Source organism: Eumetopias jubatus, unplaced genomic scaffold, assembly GCF_037043125.1.
Source record: "Eumetopias jubatus isolate StellerSeaLion01/CBP00866 unplaced genomic scaffold, mEumJub1_p1.0 scaffold_4, whole genome shotgun sequence".
In the NCBI taxonomy this organism is placed as follows: Eukaryota; Metazoa; Chordata; class Mammalia; order Carnivora; family Otariidae; genus Eumetopias; species Eumetopias jubatus.
This window is the reverse complement of record NW_028274810.1, coordinates 124,641,590-124,662,042: the sequence shown is the minus strand read 5'-3', so window position 1 is coordinate 124,662,042 and position 20,453 is coordinate 124,641,590. Positions and strand designations below refer to the sequence as shown.

Below are 20,453 nucleotides of genomic sequence, written 5' to 3'. Positions count from 1 at the left end.
CTTTAGCTCTTAGGGGCTGGGCTAGGGGGTCTGTGGCAGCCACCTCGAGACACATACCTTCCAGGAAAGAATGTGACAGTGTCTGCAAAGCTGAAGGGTGTCTCCGTACTGCTCTTTCCGTGGGTAACATCGCACAAGTTTAAAATACATCTTCTTCCAATCCAGCTGTCCTTTGTCGGACAAAATTAATCGCTTGCGGATCTGAATTGCAAACGAATACAAATAACTGCAAACGACTGCAGGAGGGTTCGTCAAGAAGATAGTTTGTGGTTTTGTGCTTCTGAAAATTTCTGTTCCCACCCTCTCCTTCCCCCTTGTTCATCTGTGCCCTGCACTTACCAGGGAAAAAACTGCTAAGATAGAAAGAAGGTCCTTCTGAGCTCTACCCAGTGAAACGGTAGCTTTTACCAGTCTTTAAAAGAAACAGGGGGGCTGGTGACATCTTACTAGTGACCTCTACTAAATTGTATTTGGATGGTCCTTTAAAGTTTAGGTGATTTCAATAAACACCTTCAATCTTTTCTTTGCTGTAGACTTGAGTGATTATTTCCAGGGAGATGCAGTCCCTGCTTGGCACCGTGGCTCTATTTTATATCTGAATATTAGTGGCTTCATGAACAGAACTTGTTGAACTCACACGTCTATATAAAGAGGGTGGAAAAAAACGTCTGGGGCAGCACGAGGAGGGGAAACAGGCCTAGAGCTGGTGTCTGAAGCCCCCAGTTCAGATTCATATTCAAGGCCAGTTTCCTTCCCTTGAGAGCCATTTCCCTAGTTTGTGGACTGAATCCCCTCATCTGTTTAAAGTGAGCATCAAGATACCTACCCCACCCTGGGTGGTTAGACTAAAATGAAACATACCTATAAAAGTTCTTACCTGTAAACTATAAAGATAAGTTGCTTTTGTAAGTTACTCTGTCATAGCAGAGGAGGCCAGGTGTTGCTTTATGAACTTTTTAAAGCAAGTTGTGAAGTGTGCATATAGGTTAAGAATGTAAGTTGTTTTTTCCATTAGAATCACATGCATTATTTAGAAACTCCTCGTATTGTTGCTCTCTAGTCAGCCGGGAGGCCCCATGGAGGGTGGGCTCCCATGCCTCGAGCTCAGGAAGAATGCCAAGGAAGTTTGAGGCTGGGGGACAGAGAAGGGAGAGGAGGGACTGCCCGTGAGGGGCCCCCTGACCTGCCGCTCGGAGAAATGGTATTGGCAGAGCTTCTTCCAAAGCAGCCGGTCCTCGCTGAGCACGTGCAGGTCGGGGGCCACCTGGCCGAGGCTGACCAGGTCACGCCCGTCACTCAGCCTTTGCATGATGTTCAGTTGGAGGCACAAAGGCAGGTCGGTGAAGGTGAGGCCTTTGAAGGCAGGCTGTGGGGAGAAGGAAGACGTTAAGTTGCAGGTTGTGGGGGGTGGGCCGCAGATCACCGGGTGACACTCTCCGAGGATGCAGCTGTCCCCTTGTCCTCCACCCTCAAGCTGGTTGACTGATCCCAGATCCAAAGCTGCAATTCTCCCCACCCTGAGGGCAGAAACAGGACCCGCGGCTGAGGCCCACAGGAACAGCCTGGAACAGCTCCAGCTGAATGGTGCCAGAGGGACTTTCCTAAGTTTCACAAAGCTTTATACTTTTAACGGTTCTCCAAACAGCACATGTTGGATTCCTCTGCTCCACTCAGTGCAGTGACCAGATTCGCTACCTTCCTAAAGGGCCCCATGCCTTGAAAAACCCCCCAGACTGCCACCTGTGCAGGCTTTCCCATCACCCCTCCTGGCCATGGATCCCTCCAGGCGGGTTTTCTTGCCTGGGCCCCTGCTGTCCCCTCACCGCTCTGCCTGTCCAAATGATGCTCTTCTTCAGATCCAGCTTATACCCATTTTCCCTGAAAGGGAATTTCTTTTCTGTTTTGTGGGTACCCCAGGCATCTTCCTGGAATTCTATGAGCTCTTCTGGGGACTTTTTGAACCAGCCCCTTTTTGTTATGTAATGCAAACTGTTTCCAAAAGGAAGCTTGAATGGAACATTCCTGCTGGAACGTAAGCTCCATCGAGGCAGCACTTTTTGTCTTTTTTCATTGCTGTGTGCTTTTTTCATAGAAGAGTGCTTAGCATATAGTAGGTACCCAAAAAATACCCGAGGGATGACTGAAACCCTCATAATTAAGTAGGTAAAAAACAACAACAAAAAGACCCTGTGCTTGTTGTGTATATTTGTGTGTGTGTGCGCGCGCGTATGTGTCCTTTAGGAATGGCTGGTCCAGAAACTTTTGGCCTAAGTGCCCCCATCCGTTAGAACATCTCTATTCAAACCTAGGGCTCCATGGAATATTTAAAAAAAGTTATTTGTGGACAGTACATTGACAGTTAATCAGGAGCTGTTTCTGCTATAACCCTCAACTTGTATTTAATTGTTTAGTTTTATATTTATTATTTAAATTTTGATGGGCTCATGTTATCCCACCCACACCTAGATCCTTGAAGGTGGGGTCTAATTTCATATCCCTTGCAGACGAGCCCAGCACAAACAACCTCTTTTGAGGGCCTACTATGGCCTGGCACTGGGGCTGGAACGGGTTCATTAGGCTCGCAAGAGACTCAGAAACATAAGCAAATAATTAGAGAACAATATGTTAAGTGCTATCAAGGAAGTAAGCACAGAGTGCTCTGGGAACCATCTGTACAGAGAAGGCCCTCACTAGTATTTACTGATAGCTCCTCGACAGCAATTGATGATGCCATTTGGGTAAGAAGTGAGCACAAATCACCTGCGACTGGGGTTCTTTGTTCTCATGCTAGATCTGGGTGAGCTCTTGATTTTGGACTACTGCCATTTTTAGCTTGGTGCTCTGTCACCTCTGGGGGTCACAGGAAAAAATATAGGATGAAGAAGCCCTTCCTTAGCTCAGGGGAAAATATCCTGTCAATGGATATCCTCAAATTTTTAGGGAACTACTCTGTGCAAGGCACATCAGAGCCCACACGCACAGGATTCCAGGGGGGATGCGTGGTTTCACCAATCCCCACCTGTGTCCCCTGCAGAGCAGGTCAGATGTATAGAGGGAAGTTGGGAAGAGGCATGGGGCCTTGGGAAGCCGGACTGTGGAGAAGAATGGGAGGTGGCATGGGAGGAACACGGGATGGAGAAGCAGTAGATCTGAATCCCAGGTGCCCTTGGGAACTCTGGGCCTCAGTTTCCCCATGTCCAAAGTGAATTGGCTTAGAAGACTCTCATGGTCCCTTCCAGCTCTAACAATCTCAGATTTGAATCAGCTTCAGCCTCTTAACTCATCAGAAGTGTCTATGACTTGACAGTTTAAATTGTTCAGGCTGCTGGGCTGAGTTTTCAGTTGTTTGCAAAATTCAGGACTTTCGCTGGACCGCTGAAGGCTCTACACTTATTTGTCGTTTATCATCTGCTGCTGATCATATGAGCTAATAAAACTGCCATGAAACTTTCCTTTTGTTTCCAGCACTTCAAAGCATCTACTTTTTTGGTTAAAACTCCCAGGCCAATTATTACATGAACTCCTATTAAAGTCCACTTGGCAGAGTTCACGCTCAAATTTTCAAACCTGAACTTTTCCAAAATCCTTGCCCAGACCCCATGCTGAGCCCTTACTCCTGATAAATGGTTAACTGCTTGCATGCCGCCTTCTTTTTGAATATAAACATATAAAAGAACAATAAGTCAATCAAACATTTGGCTATAATCCTTCTATGGCTACCCTGCCCTCTCTCTGCTTCAAAACACAGCCTTACCCCAAACACTGCCTTACCCATAGTGATTCTATTTGACTTCTCCCTCTCCAAACCAGTTCTCTTCATTTTTCCCCCTTCATTCTTTATTCTAGTAATTATTTTTGCCAATAAAAATTGGCTCCATAAAATTAGATATGAAATTTTGAAGGAAAACAAGATCATATGCCGGGAAGCTACTGCTAGAACTTTGGCAAATAGAAAGCAATTACTGTAAATGTCACCTTAACATTTTTGTGGAATAACATACTTCTCTTTAGTCCAAACTGTTAAAAAGTAGGCTTTAGTATATGTGCTGCCGAAATATAGTCCAGACTGAAGTAATTAAGTCCTGTTTTTCTCTCTCTCTCTCGATCTTTCTTTCCTCTGGAGAGTTGGGCATTTGTGTGACAAGCTCTTTAGGGCTCCATGGGTTCCCATCACTGCTCTCAAAATAATGTGGCTCAGAGCGAGGAGGGCTGGGAAGGAGGGCAGCAGGGAGCAGAGTGCAGTGGGGAGAAGAGCAGCCTCTGCAGACAGGCCTGGGTTCAGTCCCCTGCATCTTACCTGCATTGAGGCACCAGCCACACTATTCTTTTTTTTTTTTTTTTTAAGATTTATTTATTTGAGAGAGAGTGAGCGAGCCCAGTGGGGAGGGGCAGAGGGAGAGGAAGAGAGAGAATCTCAAGCAGACTCTGCTGAGCGTGGAGCCCGATGCCGGGCTCGATCCCATGACCCTGAAATCATGACCTGAGCTGAAACTAAGAGTTGGATGCTCAACTGACTGAGCCATGCAGGTGCCCCCAGCCACACAATTCTTAACTACTCAGCCTGATTCTTCTCATTTATAAAATGAGGAAAAGCATTTCTTACAGTGTCGGGCAGAGTGGACAAGATGATGCATAGAAGTACTTAGCATAGTGCCCAGTGGAAATCAGCTATTATAAAGACCTCACTCATAGTTATTCACTGGATGAGTTAATGAATACATGTGAAAGACTTAGAAGAGTGTCTGCCACAGAGCGAGCCCTTCGTAATAATAAGAGCTGACACATTTAAAGACTTACTACATGCCAGGCACTGTCCCAAGCACTTTCTATTGTGTTAGCTTATTAAATCTTACACCAGGGCTAGGAGATAGGCATTGTTACCCTTCATTCATCATTCATCTACAATTTATTGACCGCCTCTGCTCTGTGCAAGGCAGAGGGAACAGAGCAGGGGGCAAGATGGTGGTCTTTCTTTGTGGTGCTCATAAGCCAGTGGCTGGAGCTAGGGAAGTGGTATCACGTTGGAGATCATTTCAGATGGCAACAACTCCTCTGAGGAAGGCGAGATGAGAGTGTTTTCAGTGGACTGGACGGCCCGGGGAGGCAGGACCAAGCTTGGCATGGGCAGAGAAGGGCTTGGCCTGGCTGGAGTGCCAGGAGCAGAAGGGAGGGTGAGAGGAACTTCAGTGTTTGATCTGTCCTGCACGGGACTGCATTGGATGTAAAGGGTTTGCAAAAAGCTGGATCACTGAATACATAGTTGGAAGAAAGCTGGATTGAAAAGAAGTTTGGAAACCACTGATGTTAAGAAAGCTCTGCCATGTGAGGAATAAGGAGTCCTGGGTTCTGGCCTAAGCTGTTGGGCTTCTCTGGTCCCCACTCCTGTCTCTGAAGGGTTATAGCAGCTACAAGGGCTACCTCCTCCCTGGTGTGTCTGTGGATCAGTTAAGGGGGGGTTCTAGGTAAGCAAGCCCATGGGCGTGTAAAGTACGCGAGCGGCTGTGGCCAGGGAGGCTTCTGGGATGCAGGCAGCAGAGGCAAGATCTGGCCAAGTGTGATCACCTAAATAGTGTTCCAAAGCTGCTGGAGGAAACAGACCCTTGGGACAAATAGGACTTGCTCATTTAGGTCACTGGCTGGATGCTTCTCTCCTGGGCTTGGACCAAAAAAAGAAAGTGTTACGTCCAGGCTACACAGAATACCAGAAATCAGGTAGAAGGTCTAAGTGGGTTTTCTGTGAGAGAGAAGCTGGGAATCTAGGTCTCAAATTCACGTCGTCAAACTATGCCTACACTTAAGAGAAGACAATGGGGTAAGTTATTAGAATAAATCCGGCAAATGTTCAGAATACACGCTCTTAAACGACGGAGATAGCTTTTCTGGGCTTGTGCTGTGTGTGTGTGTGTGTGTGTGTGTGTGTGTGTGTGTAAGTGTGGGAGTTGTAGCCAAAGTGATTCTAAGGAAGTCACATAATTCTGAAACTTCTCATTATTCCCTTTGTTTCAGAGTTAAAGAAACTAAGAGGCACAGAGAGGTTCTTAACAGCCAAGTCAAGGATGCTGCATTTTGAAAACTTCATATAGTAAAATAAGTATTTAAAAGAGGTCAAAGCGGCTTCTTCATGTTACCTTCTCAAGAGATGGGGCAGACCCAAACTTTATCAGCTTGGGTCCCGGAAGCACTTAGAACAGCGCGGTCGGTGATAAGCGAGGCGAGCGCTACGTGAGCCGTCTAAGTGCGCCTGTCCATTAGCGAGCCCTAGCAGATTACAGGAGTGTCTTTCTCACATTTTTTGTGTGCCTCAGTCCTCTTGCTCACTATTAAAAGGACAAGAGCGGAGGGCCAAGTTCGGTTCAAACAGTCAAAAGACACTACCAATAGAAGTGTAGCTCTAATACAGGGCCTCTTTGGGTTTTTTTCCACTTTGAGTGAGACTCGCTCTTTTCTTTCCCTGCGTGTATGGTTCGCGGTCTCTAACCAAAGGCTTACTTGTCATAATGATTAATCACTGGAACTAGACTTTGCAGAGGTTGGTGCCAACTTTCCAAGCCACTGCCATCAGACCTCTGTTGTATTCAAGGAAGCATTCCTACAGCTGTAAAGGACACGTTCTTCAGGAGGAAATGGGAAAGACGAGAGATCGCCCCTCAGCCCCCACCCCCAAATCCAGGCTTCCGGTTTGCCTACCATGTTGCAATTCACATACTTTGATCCTGTTGTGCCAACTTCTTCTTCCCACCCCCTTTTTTGGGAATTTCTAGCCCACTCTCAGCGCCCAGGAGAGAGCAGGCTCTTTGACCACCAGAGAAGATTTAAAAAGTCCTGGGGGAGGCCGCCCAGCCTCTCGGTGGAGGCACCGAACAGAGTCTTTACTGCTAGGAGGAGGCCGGGGCGTTCCCGCTTACCCTGGTAATTTGGATATTGTTCAGCTGCTGTTGCCAGTGTAGAATCGTCTCCATTCGGTACACCCACATGTTGATGTTCCCGACCAGCACCGACTTGCCGACTCTTTGCACCAGTGTGCATAAGGACGTGTAGAGAGTCTGCAGCAGTTCCCTGATTAGCCTGATGTTCTGCTGGTCTTCAAGGACTTGAAGTGGGGGAGAGAAAAAGCATGAGCAGTTATGATACAGGGACACGGTATATTTTGTACTCGGGCCTTTCTTTTTCTTCTCCGTTCTGCTCCTGTCATGTGGGTCACTGCCTCTGGGGATGTGGTTTTCTTTCTCCCTCTTATTTATTCGACACCTGGCCAAGCTTCTACACTTGAGGTGACGGGGGAGAGTTTCCATTATCTAGGTCCCTCTTTGTTCTCTTCTCCCTAGTTTCTGGCAAAGACTCTTTCTCTCTTCATTGTTTCACCAGCACCGATTGGCTCACTCGACCTGAAGGCAGTTTCTTTGGCCCAGCAGTGATGTCCTGTGTAGGTGGTCAGTAGTTAGGAACATGAGTTGTGATCCTGTCTGCCTGAGTCTTTGTGGGATTACGGATAAACTACTCTTCCTTAGGGGCCTCAGTTTCCCTGCATGCACAAGGACTCAGATGAGCCAAAGACCTAAAGTTCCTTTTAGATCAAATAGTCTGTGAATTTATTCTGCCTTGTACATAGCTCAATTTTCTAGGAATCTGGAATCCAGAGGTTTGGTAGCCAAGCTTGGGACATGTGAGCACACTGAGAAGTGTGAGAGGTGTGCAGCAGGGCAAATGGATGCTCCTGATAAAAGGATGGGAGGGTGACGGTCTCCCCCCTTCGTCCTGAACATGAGTGGCACTCCTTTCTGAACTGGCATTTGGCACCCCTGAAACGCATCTGGAGTTATTCATGTCCATCCATGTCTCATGACGTGTCTGCTCTATTGGAAAATCCATCTGTCCATCCCCATCTCTATAAAAAAGGGAGAGAGGTGGGGCGGGGTGGGGGGTAAAGCTCACCTTTCAGTACCACTTTTTCCAAAATGTTCATGAAGTTCTTTTGGGCGATGCCACTCAGGGACGTGAGCTGTGACTTTGCTATCAGTTCCAACAGCTGTGGGTAAAAATAGGAGTTGCCAGGCTTAGAACACAGAGACATTTTTCTCCTCTAATCTTCGCTTTTGAGTCACATGATGCAGAGATACGGACCAACGGGGAGAGACAGAAGGCAGGCGGGCCCACAGTGGAATAAAAAGCAGATGCTCACAGTGGAAGACAAATGGAGGTAATTCAAAACCCAGGAATCAGGCTGAATATTTAATTGCCTTTTTTCTTTTGAATATAAAGAGTTTGGCTTCAGCCAGGGTGAATTCATTCTGCTTGTCCTACTTCAGCAAGTGAAGCCGAGGGACTCTGAAGGGAACAAAGCCGCCTATGACCTGCAAATGTTTGAGTTCTACACAGTCACTCCCAGCGGGAATCTGTCCACCCCTACTTGAACTTCTTCCCCACTGGTACCAACTGTTCTCAAGGCACATTATAGCTCATGGTCAGCAAGATGAGTACTTTCCAAGGAAGGGGCAAGTCTTATCCAGAAATCTCCTGCTCATGCAGTGTTCGGTAAAAATGTCTGTTAATTAGAATCTCCCATTGCACTTAATCTTCCTGTAGAAAGAGGCCAGTCCCAGGGAGAGAGGAATTCAGGGTTGTATAGTATATATACGTATTTTTACTTAGAGACTAGGATCCTCTGTGACTATGGGCAAGTTACTAAATTTCTTGGTGCCCCCATTTCTTCATCTGTACTAATAACACTCAGAGTCCCCAAGACTGTTGAGAGCTTTGAGTGAGGGAATGCCCGTCCATGAGGCACAGTGCCTGGCACTGATCACGTGGAAAATCAAGGTTGGTTGGTTGGTTGAAGGCATGTGTCCTAACCCCACTACCCCATTTATCGCCAAACAAGAAGAAATGTAGTAATTTAACTTGGTGCATCCTTAGTCTGCTTTTTCTTTGGTAGCAAAATTCTTTACAGATGTGGCAATATTAAAAAAAAAAAACTATTAAAAATTCTACTGTTGAAAAATGAAACATCAGACTGGAAGGGCAGCTTCGAGATCAGGTAGATCAACCCACTTAGCAGATGAGCAAAGTGAGGCTCAAGAGGCTAAGTCTCACCAACTTCAAGCAGTGGGAGGACTCAGCAGAGACCTCCTCAATACACTCAATGCTTTCACAAAGTCACCAAACAAAAGAGGTTGATGTAAAGTGAAAATAATTTTACCAGAGCCTAGCAGGCCCCCCGCTAAAACTAGCTAGCCTAAGACTTAGAACCAAGACCCCTCCTTTACATTAGAGCTTGAATTTCTGCCCCTAGAAGACTTTTCAAGGGAGTTTCATCTGCTGGCCAGGCCCCGGCCCAACTTCACTTCAGGTCGGTAGACACCGAGTGTGACACTGTGCTCGGGCACTGGAATCAAGGCTGAGAGAACTAGCAAAGTGACATTCCAAACACTGGGCTGCAGAGGAGAACTGAAGCTTTTGGATCAAGGCCCTAAGCAATTCCAAGGCATTTGTTTAAAACTTCTGTCCTCCTGGAGCCCTGTAGGAGCCTGTCAAACCACATACAGACTTTTAATTTCCTGAACATAATTTTACCCAAAGTAAAATTTTACTCTAAGTAAAAACAAAACAAAACAAAACCCCACCAAAACCCCAAAACAAATAAAACACCCCGAAACCTCTCCCTGCCTGGCCTATGTGTCTCACACACGCGCAGGGAGAAGGAGGTGAAGAAAGGCTGAGGCTGGTTTGTTAAGATTAGTACTGGTGGTCCAGCGTTGGAAGTCAGGAGCTGACCTAGTGCCCACAGAGAGAGGCAAGAAGTCTGTCCATCTGTACAGGCTACGTCCACGGGTGGGCGGTGACCACACTGGATGACCTCTGCTTGTCTGGTTCAGCTCTGTCACCAACCAGCACGTGACAGTCAAAAGAGGAGTGACAAATGGCGGGGACTGGCCAGACCTCTCGTTTATCTCCCTGACCAACAACAACCAGATTCAGAAGGCCAACCCGATGGTCTATTAATACCCTGTGCCTCACATGACCAGCATGAAGCAAGATGAAAGAAAACAAAAGCCTTGAGTCCCTCTCGGAAGGGCAGTTGGCTGTGCACTGTGACTCATCGTGGGGTGGGAGGAGGGCAGGCAGCGCTCTGCCTGAAATCCATCCAAAACCCAGATTCCATGTGACTACCATCGCTTGAAGGCGTCAGTGTTAATCTTGTCTAAAAATGCACCAATCACAAGGAGAGGAAAACTCTCCAGGCTATGACTATGCATTTGAGGGAAAACAAAAAGCCCTTTGGTCTGACTGAGATGGTGTTTGACTAAGCAGGAGGAGGAATGCAGCAGCCAAAATTTCTCAGTTGACAGCAGAAGGACATGTCAAGCACCCTATGTTCAGCCCTATCTCAAGAGAAAGTCCCTCCTTCCACCGCCAGGGAGTTGTGGGGTCAGGAGAAAAAACCCTAGGGAATAGGAGACCCAGCTTCTCTAGCCGGGTGACCTTTACCACTCTCTTCCATTGGCAAGTATTTTCTGAGTGCCCGTGCTGCCCTAACATTGTGGTAGGTGATGTGGATATGACAATAAAGACACACGATGCCTAGACTTATGGAGTTTATGGTCTAGTCTGTGGTGTAAGTCTGCTAACCTCTCAAAACCCCAGGTTCTTCATTTCTAAAATGGAAATACAAAGACTACCTACTTCACAGGGTTGTTAGGAGAATTAAAGAGATAAATATGTGAAAAGTCACTCTAAATACCAAATACAAGGTATTATTTCATCTCTTCCAGACCCCAATCTTTTAGTGACGTTTACAGCTGATATCAAGATTTAGCAAACTTTCTGTGAAGGGCCAGATAGTAAATATTTTGGGCTTTGTGGGCCATATGCTCTTTGTCACAACTACTCAACTACTTAACTCAGCAGTTGTCATACAATATGTAAATGAGTAGATGTGGCTGTGTTCCAATAAAACTTTATTTACAAAAACAGGTGGGGGGCCAGACTTGGTCCTTGGGCCATAGTTTACCAACTTCTGATCTATATCTCTGATATATATAAATGTAATATATGTCACAGATATATCATAAAGTTTAAGAAATGTGTGTGTGTGTTGTGTGTGTAGAGTTTAAGAGGGTTTCAGAACCAAACTTCCTGCTTCAGTTTCCCCATCTGTAAAATGTGAATAATAGTATCCACTTCAGAGGTGCAATGAAGATTGACTGTGTTCATAAAGCATTCACAACAGTGTCTGGTATAAAGAATATATATATACTCAAATTATTAGTTTTTATCATAATACAGAGACTATTACTAGGTAATATTACTGCTAGGGAGGGGATAGTGAACTACTAAAGTAGAGCTGGCTTAAAGATCTTTAGAATCCCTGCATTTCAATTTTGTTCATTGTCAACCAAATATTTAAATGGTTTCAAATTTTAATATTCCTTTCTGTCATTTTTATTATGTTTGTGATCCATTTAATGGCTCCCTATCTGTTGATGAGAGTTAATGTTGATACATTTTATGTCTTACATAGCTGCATCTACCCTGAGGTCTTATTTTGCTAACAATGCGGGGGGTTACTACATACCAGGGACGGCACTAAGCACTTTACCTGTACGATCTGATCTTGTTTAGTCTTCCATGGTGAGCCGATGAGTTGGGTTCTCCATTTGATAAAAGAGGACAGTGTGGCTCAACGAAATTAAGTAACTCAAGTCATACCAGCAATAGTAAGTGGTGGAGCCAAGGCTTGTGCCCATTTGTGTCTTAACAGAGAACATGTATTTTGATCACTTAAGGACTTCAGCTTTTCAGGGTCAGGTAAATTTACACCTAGGGCCAAACTTTAAAACTAGTAGCAATATCATGTATTGCTATGTTCTAGAAGACAGAGTCTAGAAATTCTCTATCAAGATGACATTGTGACAGGTGATCAGCTTTTACCGGGAAGGGAGAAATCATCCCCAGAAAGTGTTAATAACACGACTGGGACGGGGCAGTTGCTTTCGGTAAACCATTTAGGTCTCCTTTCCACACCCGCAGAACTCCGCGGGCCCCAGTGGGTAGGCAGTATTATGTGCAACTGGTGGTAAAGGGGTCAGAATTGGTTCCTTTTACTTCTGTGTTAAGAGAGCTGTGTGCCTAGGGGAGCAGGACTCTAGCTAGCCGCTTATTTACCAAGAGGATTTAGCCAGCTGGATTCTTTGCCCCCAGCCACAAGAGAGCAGAGGAAAATGTCTTGTTGGGAAATAGCTGTTTCTTTTCTGCTGGGCAGATCTGAGCCCAGGTGCTAGGAATTTGCAGCCGTGTTTAAGGGGGAGCGAGAGGGTCAAGAGGAGGACGAGGAGCACGAGGGCTCTCAGGCTCCCCCCGAATTCCACGGCATCACTGCCGCGTGGGCAGTCTGGGTATCCGGCACGATTTGCAGTGACTCGCTGTGCAGTCACAGGAATGGCTCTGGGCTACCAGAGGAAGGGATGGTGGTCACTGCATGTGGAAACCACATCCTGCCCTTCAGCTTTGGCTCATGCCGGTATTGGAGACGTTGAACAGGAGAAAAATCGAGTGTTAATCTTGCAATCTAAGCAATATCGCAGAGCAAACCTTAGAGCGGATACCACCACAGTTTGAAGTGGTGTGTGGACCATGACTGGGCAGAAGGGAGATTTCCCTTCTCTCTCACTTTGCCGCAGAAAGAGCAGGTGTCTTCTCTTCTCTCCCCTTCAGTTCATCAGAGCATTCATACTTTACAAAACACATGAGCTCGGGTCACTGCTCTGCTGGAAACCCTCCAGCGGCTTCCCTTTGCACTTCGAGAAGAGTCTAAACTCCCTTCCGTGGCCGGGGCAACGTCCTCCCTGATCTGGCCTATGCCCCATCTCCAGCATCACTTTGCACTGCACTTCCCCGACTCATTCTGCTCTAGCCGCACAGCCCGTCCTGGGTTTCCTGCACGGGGCCAGCTCAGGCCCGCCCCCCAGCCTCTGCCCCTGTCACGTCTCCCCATCTCCCCGAGCTGGCTCCAACCCACCCTTCGGGCCCCAGTTTGGAGGTCACCTGCTCAGACCCTCCTCTACGGGAACCGTCCGGTCTCATCGTGCCACTGACCTGTCTCTGCAATGATCTTGTGTCCTCATTCGAGGATGGTCTAATTGGGATCTGAACCTCAAGACAGCAAGGCTTGTTTCCTTCCCTCTCACTCCACCCCCGGCCTGGCACATGGTAGGTGGGTGACCGCTATTTGTTTTCTAATCCATCTGTCTTTTAGAATCCATGCGTGTTGTAGCGGCAAGGGACCTGGGCACGAGTGTCCCTCCTCTATAGAGGAGGGGGCTCGTAATGGTCAGATGACACCATCACGGTCAATGGCAGATGGTCTGTGGACTGTCAGGCTGGGAGTCAGACAGGGTCTGGTCCCAGGCTGATGTTTCAGCAGTTAAATCACTTACAGTGCACACATATGACAGACACCTTCCAGGGAGGCAAGCGGCTGAGATCTAGAGGGACACTAAAATCAGGGCTTCAGAAGCATCCACAGACGCAGTAGCTGCCCTGCCCGCTTGAGACAAAACCACATGGAGGTTAACCATAGGCTGGTGCTCAAAGCATACTCTATCTTGCATTGAACGTGGTTAGGAACATAATTTATCTCTAAATTCTTCCATCTCCTAGGACAGTGGGCCCTGAAGTTTGAGTTACAGGTCTTGATGGAGAAATGAGCCTCCGGGTCATCAAAGGCAGGAAAGAAGCTGCAAGAAGCCTGACATTTCTCACATGCTCAGTCCCCAAGCTGGGGTTCTCTAGGAAGCTTTTGTCTTCTGCAAGAAACCCTTGGTTACGTCAGGCAGGGCCTCTGCTTGTACCAAGTGCCATGTACTTTCAAGACCCTTCTTTATTCAGGGGAGAACACAGATTAAAAACCGGGAAAGTTTTCTTCTGACTTTGAGCTTGAACACTGACAGGTTGGAAGAGGGAACATTTCAGAGACATTAATAATCTTCAGGCACGTCAAGATTGGGTAAATATTATTTGCAAGGGAAACATCTCTCTAACGGAGGGTGTTAAAATCCTAAGAAGGAGGGCCAAGTTTATACAAATTAATTGTATTCTCATCGGAGAGAAACTCGCCTGTCTTCTATCCATCCCAGATATTTTTGAACTTGTAACGGTGCCCTGCTCCCTGTTGCATCAATCGGAACAGTTCTGTTTGCTTCACCTCTACCCTAGGATTCCATGAGGCTGGATGTCACATCGCCCTTGGTCCCTGGCCCACCTGCACTTCACTCCCGTTCTTTCCCCCGTCCAGGTTTCTACGCCTGCCACTCATCCCTGCAAAGCCTGCTGCTTGCCTCCCTACCTCACCAAATCCTGGCCATCCTTCAGGGAAAGAGGCTGGTTCTTCAATCTCAGGTTCTACCTCTTCCAAAAAGCTGTCTCCAATACCCCCTTCGTCCACTCTCCTAGACAGGACCAAAACCCCATTTGCCATCTCCGTGGTTGAACCTTGTCCCCTGGAGTAGCCCAGAAGCTCCTGACAAGCAAGGGCCAGGTATTTGTTGATTCTCAAGTGGCTTTGGTAACACTAGGTAAATGTTACGGGTTGCATCCAGAAATCTCTGTTTAGGAATGTGAAGGCATTCACCTGAAGGAGTCTGTGATCTCTGGGGATCTAGCAGGAGGATGCTGTCAACTTCTTGCTACTGGAGCTCCTCCATCAGTGGACCTGAGGGGCTTTCCGATCCTAGCTTACAGATACTGGAAAAAAAACCCCTCTGTTTTACCCTCAACTGGAGCACTTAGAATACAGTGCCAAATGCTCTCAGGAACTTACCTCCTTGAATGGGAAAAAAGTCTGCTGATTGGTATTTAAAAGTCAGCTCACCTGTCCAATTTATCATTTCCCACCCCCTGCATAGTAAGCACCTGACTTAACCTAGAAACTAGACAGAATTTTTGTATAAAATATATTTCTGGGCCCATGGTGGGATAGGGTTAGATTCTGAGTCCTTAAGAAAAAAATTTGATCCTGCGGTCTCCAAAGTGGGATGGGAGAGGAAAGTAGGCAGAAAAACCATAAAACATCAATCTCTCCATTTCATCTTTAATCTCTATTATTTCTATCATCTTTCTACTGTGTGTTTTCTAATGCCTGTAATCAGGACCCGAAAGATGAGGATATTAATGGCAACAAGTGATTCTCATCGAGTGCTTATCACGTAACCAGGCACTGTTGGAAAGCATTTAAATTCAGTTTGAATTCTCTGAGCAACATGATGGGGCAGATACCTACCTTTTATAGGTAGGTGATTCACAGATGAATTTATGAACACACATAAATGGAGAGTACATGCTTACATTGTTTGTTTAGGAGTCCATGGTCCAAAACACCACTGTTCTGGGCTCTTGGCCATCCCTCATTTTCTCAGGAGGGTGCTCACGCAAGTGGGGAGCACCTACTTCTGCATGCACTCCATTATTTCCATGGTTCTGCAGGCACCCTTACTTCTTCAGGTAGCTCCCCACTTCTGTGGGTACCCAGACATTGCAGGATCTGCAATGCAAGCCTGGGTGCTTGCTAGGACCGAAAGCCAGAAATTCTAAGAGACACAGACTTTCTCCTGTAAAAATCACTGGCAGCCTAATCCGCAGTCACTGAAGGACCCCACCCTGTGCCCTCAAACGTTAATGCCCTGCAGTGGATTCTCACAATTCCCAACCATTTCTGCGAGTCCTTTTCAAATAGGCTCACAATGGCTCTGTTCTTTTGATTTGTTGCCTCTGGGGTGACTGGCCGCCTTCCCTCCATCCCAGCTTCTCTGTCCCAATGGAAAAACAGAACCCCTGGTTTTAAGACCCAGGTGGCAGCGGCCACCCTCCATCCGAGGAAGGCGCCGGGTCTGTGCAGTGCCAAATTAATCCAAGGTCACTGCAGCAGAGGAACCCAGTGAAGGGGCCAGGCTTCTCAGGCACATCACGACCCACCAGGGGGTTGGCAACAGCACACCCTTAATTTTAAGGCATTGGGTTTGAATTTGAGTCACAGTGCCATATTTCAGCCTTTTGTTTGCCAAACCGCCAGTCAACTTAAACTAAAACATGTTTTTGGACAAGACTTTCAGGGGTGGTAGGAATGCAGTAACTTGCTGGAAACATTCAAATGATCTTAGGGTGGTGATGCAGAAAAAAAATAAGAATGTGCCTGCGTTTAGGTTGTGATGTCCTTTTTTGCTGCAGAGGGCTAGAGAGCGGGGTTGCAAGCTTTTGCTTGTCCTCTCTGATCTGCTAGCACCTATGGGTCCATTCATTCCAGTCAGGAGTGGCCCTCAAGGTTCCCCAGGACCTTGCTGGTCTGGAGGGGGCATCGACAGCCCTTAGAGAGAGCTGAGAGACCAGGTCAGAGGACATCCTGGCATTAAAGCATTAAGATCCTCTCCTGCCTGTGTGCCTTGCTGTATCTTGTTTAAAAATGCCATATGCAAAATATGGCTTTTGGGCTCCCAGTAGTTTTTTGAGCTGGTTCTCAAACTTGAAAACAAACTTGAAATCACCTGGAGGACAAATTTAAGTAGCAATGTGTGGGCACCACCTTCAACTAATTAAATCAGATGCTTTAGAGGCGGGCTTCTGTAGACCAACAGGCTTTGCTGGCTATTCTAATGTGCAGCCAGCTCAAATGAGAACCAGTGGGCCGCAGCAGGCTCACTTCAGAGAGCCATGAGTCGGTGTGTGACCTCCAAAACCCTCTCCCGGTTTACTGGAGACCCACATTCCCCAATGGCCTCTCTGTGCCCTAGCTCCATTAATCAGCACTCACCTCCTCGTGGTGACCAAGCGCCAAGCCCACCACCAGCCCAGCCCCTGGAATCCTCACCAGCTCCCCAGGGGGATTTCCAAAACGGGTTGGCCCAGAGGCGCGGTGTAAACCAATTTTTAAAACGGCCTTTCATAAAATGGGTAAGTTGTTGCCGCTAAAGATTTTAAATCCTCTTTAAAACCCACAGTTAAAATTGTATTTAAGCCACCGGGGGTGTGTAGGGAAGGGGGTGATGGCAGTGAGTAGAGCCCGAAGCCTGTCGAAATAAGGTACGAATGCCATACGAAAACCTTTCCGGTTTATATTCAAACATTTCGATTCACAACATTCCATAAAGGCTTCGTGCTTACTGACAAAAACGATGAAATCTCGAGATAGCCCTGTTAGCCATCTCCTTTACCCCCGCTGCATGGTCTGTTTCTGAAGAGGGCAGCCAGCATGGACACAACACATTTCAAAAAAAAAAAAATGTACTTGGCTTTCAAGAATTAAAAAATTTTTTTTTTTTTTTTTTTTTAAGGCTTTCAAAGCTGGTTCAGTCGTTCACTGGAACTAAGGAATCACTGTAGTACTGTATTAGGAAACCATTAGGCGGAGGCAGTAAGATGGGGAGGACGTATTGGCAAGCTACTTTGCAAAGTTGGCTTTAGGATAAGAAGTATATGTGAGATGGGCTTAGAGTGTCTTATAGAAAACCCTCAGAACGCAGTGCCTAGCATTAAAATGTTTTAAGCTCTTTATAAAAATAACATTATTTCTCAAATTATAGAGGACTCTAACAGTGAAGGGGAAAAAGAAAGATGGCTCTTTCCAAAATAGAGACATTTTTCCACTACTGCTGAACCTGACAACTCTGAAAGCGTGTAGCAGTTTCTCTGACTTAAAGATTATTGAAGGAAAAGTGCTCACAGTTTACCATTAGATACTATCAGATACCAGTGCTCTATGCTGGGTCTTTATCAAGTGCAAGATTTCTTTTTTTTTTTTTTTTTTTTGTTAAGGAGAAAAACATTTATCAACTGGCCTGAAAAGGCATATTAGGGAGAATCAATAATAATTTTGGTTAGGAGGTAATAATATTGTAGCTGACCCTGAATAACAGATTCTGGTTTGCAGGGTATCTCCACAGAAAACACATTACCGAGTGCACAGCTACCCTGTGAGGTTGTTGTAAATCCTCATAGAAGGGGCAGCGGAGTCTTAGGGAGGCTGAACTAGCCTGAATGTAGTGGAGACACCACCTGACCTCAGACCATTGTACGTTTCCATCCTCTGTTTGCAGAGGACTCCCTGTAGCGGTTGAGAGTGTGGACTCTAAGACGGACCAGGTTTTGGATTCCGATTTTGTTGCTTATGTAGCTTTGTGACCTCGAGCAGGTCATTTTACGTTGCCGTACTCCCCTTTGTTTAAACAGATCATCCAAGTTCCCACACTCCATAGGGTTAATGAAAGGATAAAGGTGAGTGCACATAATTACGCGGAAATAGATTTTGGCTATTGTGATCTTGTCCCTTTGCCTTATTTCTTGTGAAAGGAAAAATAGGTAGGAAAGAGCACCATCTAAGAACGGACCATTTTGCTGATCCGTTTGCAACGAAGACGTCAGCACTGGGTGTCCTCCCCTGACACCTAGAACGTGGAAACTATTCATATTCTTAGCAACAGAGATTCCAGCTTCCTGCCAGGCCTCTCTCCACCCAGCCTGGGCTGGGCTGCAGGCCACAGGGATCTCTGCCGGAGGGGCAGAGTCACACTGAATGACACGAACATCTCATCCAGAAGCTCTCTCATGTTCATCCCTTTTGGATGGCAATAAGGGCTCAGCTGAGAGCGGACAGATCTGCTTATGTGGTCACACGCTCAGCTCAGAGCTTCTGACCTCCAAGGAGGCCTGGGTATCAGGTCCGTTGGGACAGCCAGGCCTGCATCTGCCCAGAAGACAGGTGAATGATCCAGGCCTCAAGGGGGCTTGATGTCATCGCTCTGGCTGAGCTGTGCAATCATCTGACTCAGTGACCCGACATGGAGTAGCACAACAACCAGGGAGAAAGAAAATAAAAACCCAACCAACCAACACCCAAACAGCCATGACCTCCCCGGCTGAACCACTGACAGAAACGCACAAGACAGCTAAGAGTGGGGGAAACAATAATAAACTGATTAAAAAGAATCATGGACTTGAGGGGTATGGTTAGACTCATTTGCTTTACTCCGTTCATCGTGAATATTTCGCTAAAGCTCATTATTAAAAAAAATCCCTCCCCCCACCCCCAACATAGGGTTTCAAATGGAAAGCAAGTGGTCCAAACAGGGAGTTTCAAGTTTTAGTGAACGCGAGACCAAAAACCGAATAGGTTATCCCATGGGGGTGGAAGGGAGTCATGGGCAAGAAACTCAGGGGTGCTCTGAACTCCTCTGGTTTTGTAGCCTAAACCACGACTGCCTTGGGGTCACCGAGAGTCCGCTCAAGCAGGACGAGGAGGACAGTGAGAAGAACCCGAGGTACACAAGGTTTTTAAAACAAGCCATGGTGTTTTCCTGGCTTGCTTGCTACTGAACTCACTCTTGCTAATGTTGCTGCCAGAGCCCTTGCTGCCTGCAGTGTGTTCCCCTTCATCCGTGGGCTGGGAGTGGCTCACAGGAGTATTATGGCCACTGCTGTCTGTCACAGCCAATGTCAGGGACATCCCAATGGGATCCACGTAAGGACGTGAAGTACATCTAGAGAGAGGGGAGTTGACAAGTCTGTTTTCTGCTTTCCTCAAAATTCCCAGGGTCCTAAGAAGTTATTTTGGGGGGCAGGGCAGGAAACTACCTCAAGACAACCTGAAAAGACAATTCAACTGAGACTCGAAACCTACAGAGACTTACCCGTACGACGTAGTTAAATCTTCTGGAATCCAGAATAGCAGTTGAGAAGTCCAGCCTGTTGAAAGCTTCCCCCAAAGTGCAGTATCCATGGCGCTGAACGTGAAAACAGGGGGCGCAGAGGTCATTCTCCAGAACAATCCCCCTGGACTCTACTGACAAGCTGGGTGCCTGTCTCAGGTGACCTGTGGCCATCTGTGGCTTTCCTGCTGTGAGCAGCTCTTTCTGGGAACCCCCTGCGAGCCATAACGATGGGCAGAGTAGCCAACAGCTGCTTTAGTCAGTGACTCACGTGTTAAACACCCCTCCTCATGATTTGTACCATTTGAGCCCTTGCACAAAGCTGAATAGGAAAATCATAAGTAGCTGCTTATCAAGGGAAGGTCAGGAGCTGGATGTCTGATGGGTGACATGATGATAGCTGGTCACTGTAACATCCCCTGGGAGGGGAATTACATTTCCTGGTGTCAGCTCTGTGTGCTACCTCGTATCTTTAGTGCTTTTCTCATTGTGATCATCAGAAGCATTTTTAAGGCTTCACGAGGAAGCAAAAAGAAGTGTTGATCTTTTACCTGTGAACACACAAGGAACTGGGAGCAGAGAGCCCTGACTCCGTCCCAGCTCTGCTCCAAGTATCTGGGTGGTCACGGGTATGTTCCTGACCCCCCGGCAGAGCCTCGAACCACACAAGGATGTACAAATTCACCAAGGTCCCTGACAGTGACAGAAATTCTATCATTCTGCCATACTGTGTTGTATCCTAGGTGTCTGAGCAGATGCCTGTGC

At 46.8% G+C, this 20,453-nt stretch overlaps 1 protein-coding gene across 1 annotated transcript in view; it reads right to left on the bottom strand.

Moving 5' to 3' along the window:
• FBXO32 (F-box protein 32) overlaps nt 1-20,453 on the bottom strand; it is a 34,445-nt gene that overhangs the window by 5,891 nt on the left and 8,101 nt on the right. Inside the window, exons 4-8 of the mRNA XM_028105637.2 lie at nt 19,671-19,763; nt 7,933-8,026; nt 6,906-7,090; nt 1,184-1,366; nt 58-201 (exon numbers count right to left, since the gene is read on the bottom strand). Of these exons, the coding sequence (XP_027961438.1) occupies nt 58-201; nt 1,184-1,366; nt 6,906-7,090; nt 7,933-8,026; nt 19,671-19,763 (699 nt within the window). The remainder of the gene's footprint in view (nt 1-57; nt 202-1,183; nt 1,367-6,905; nt 7,091-7,932; nt 8,027-19,670; nt 19,764-20,453) is intronic.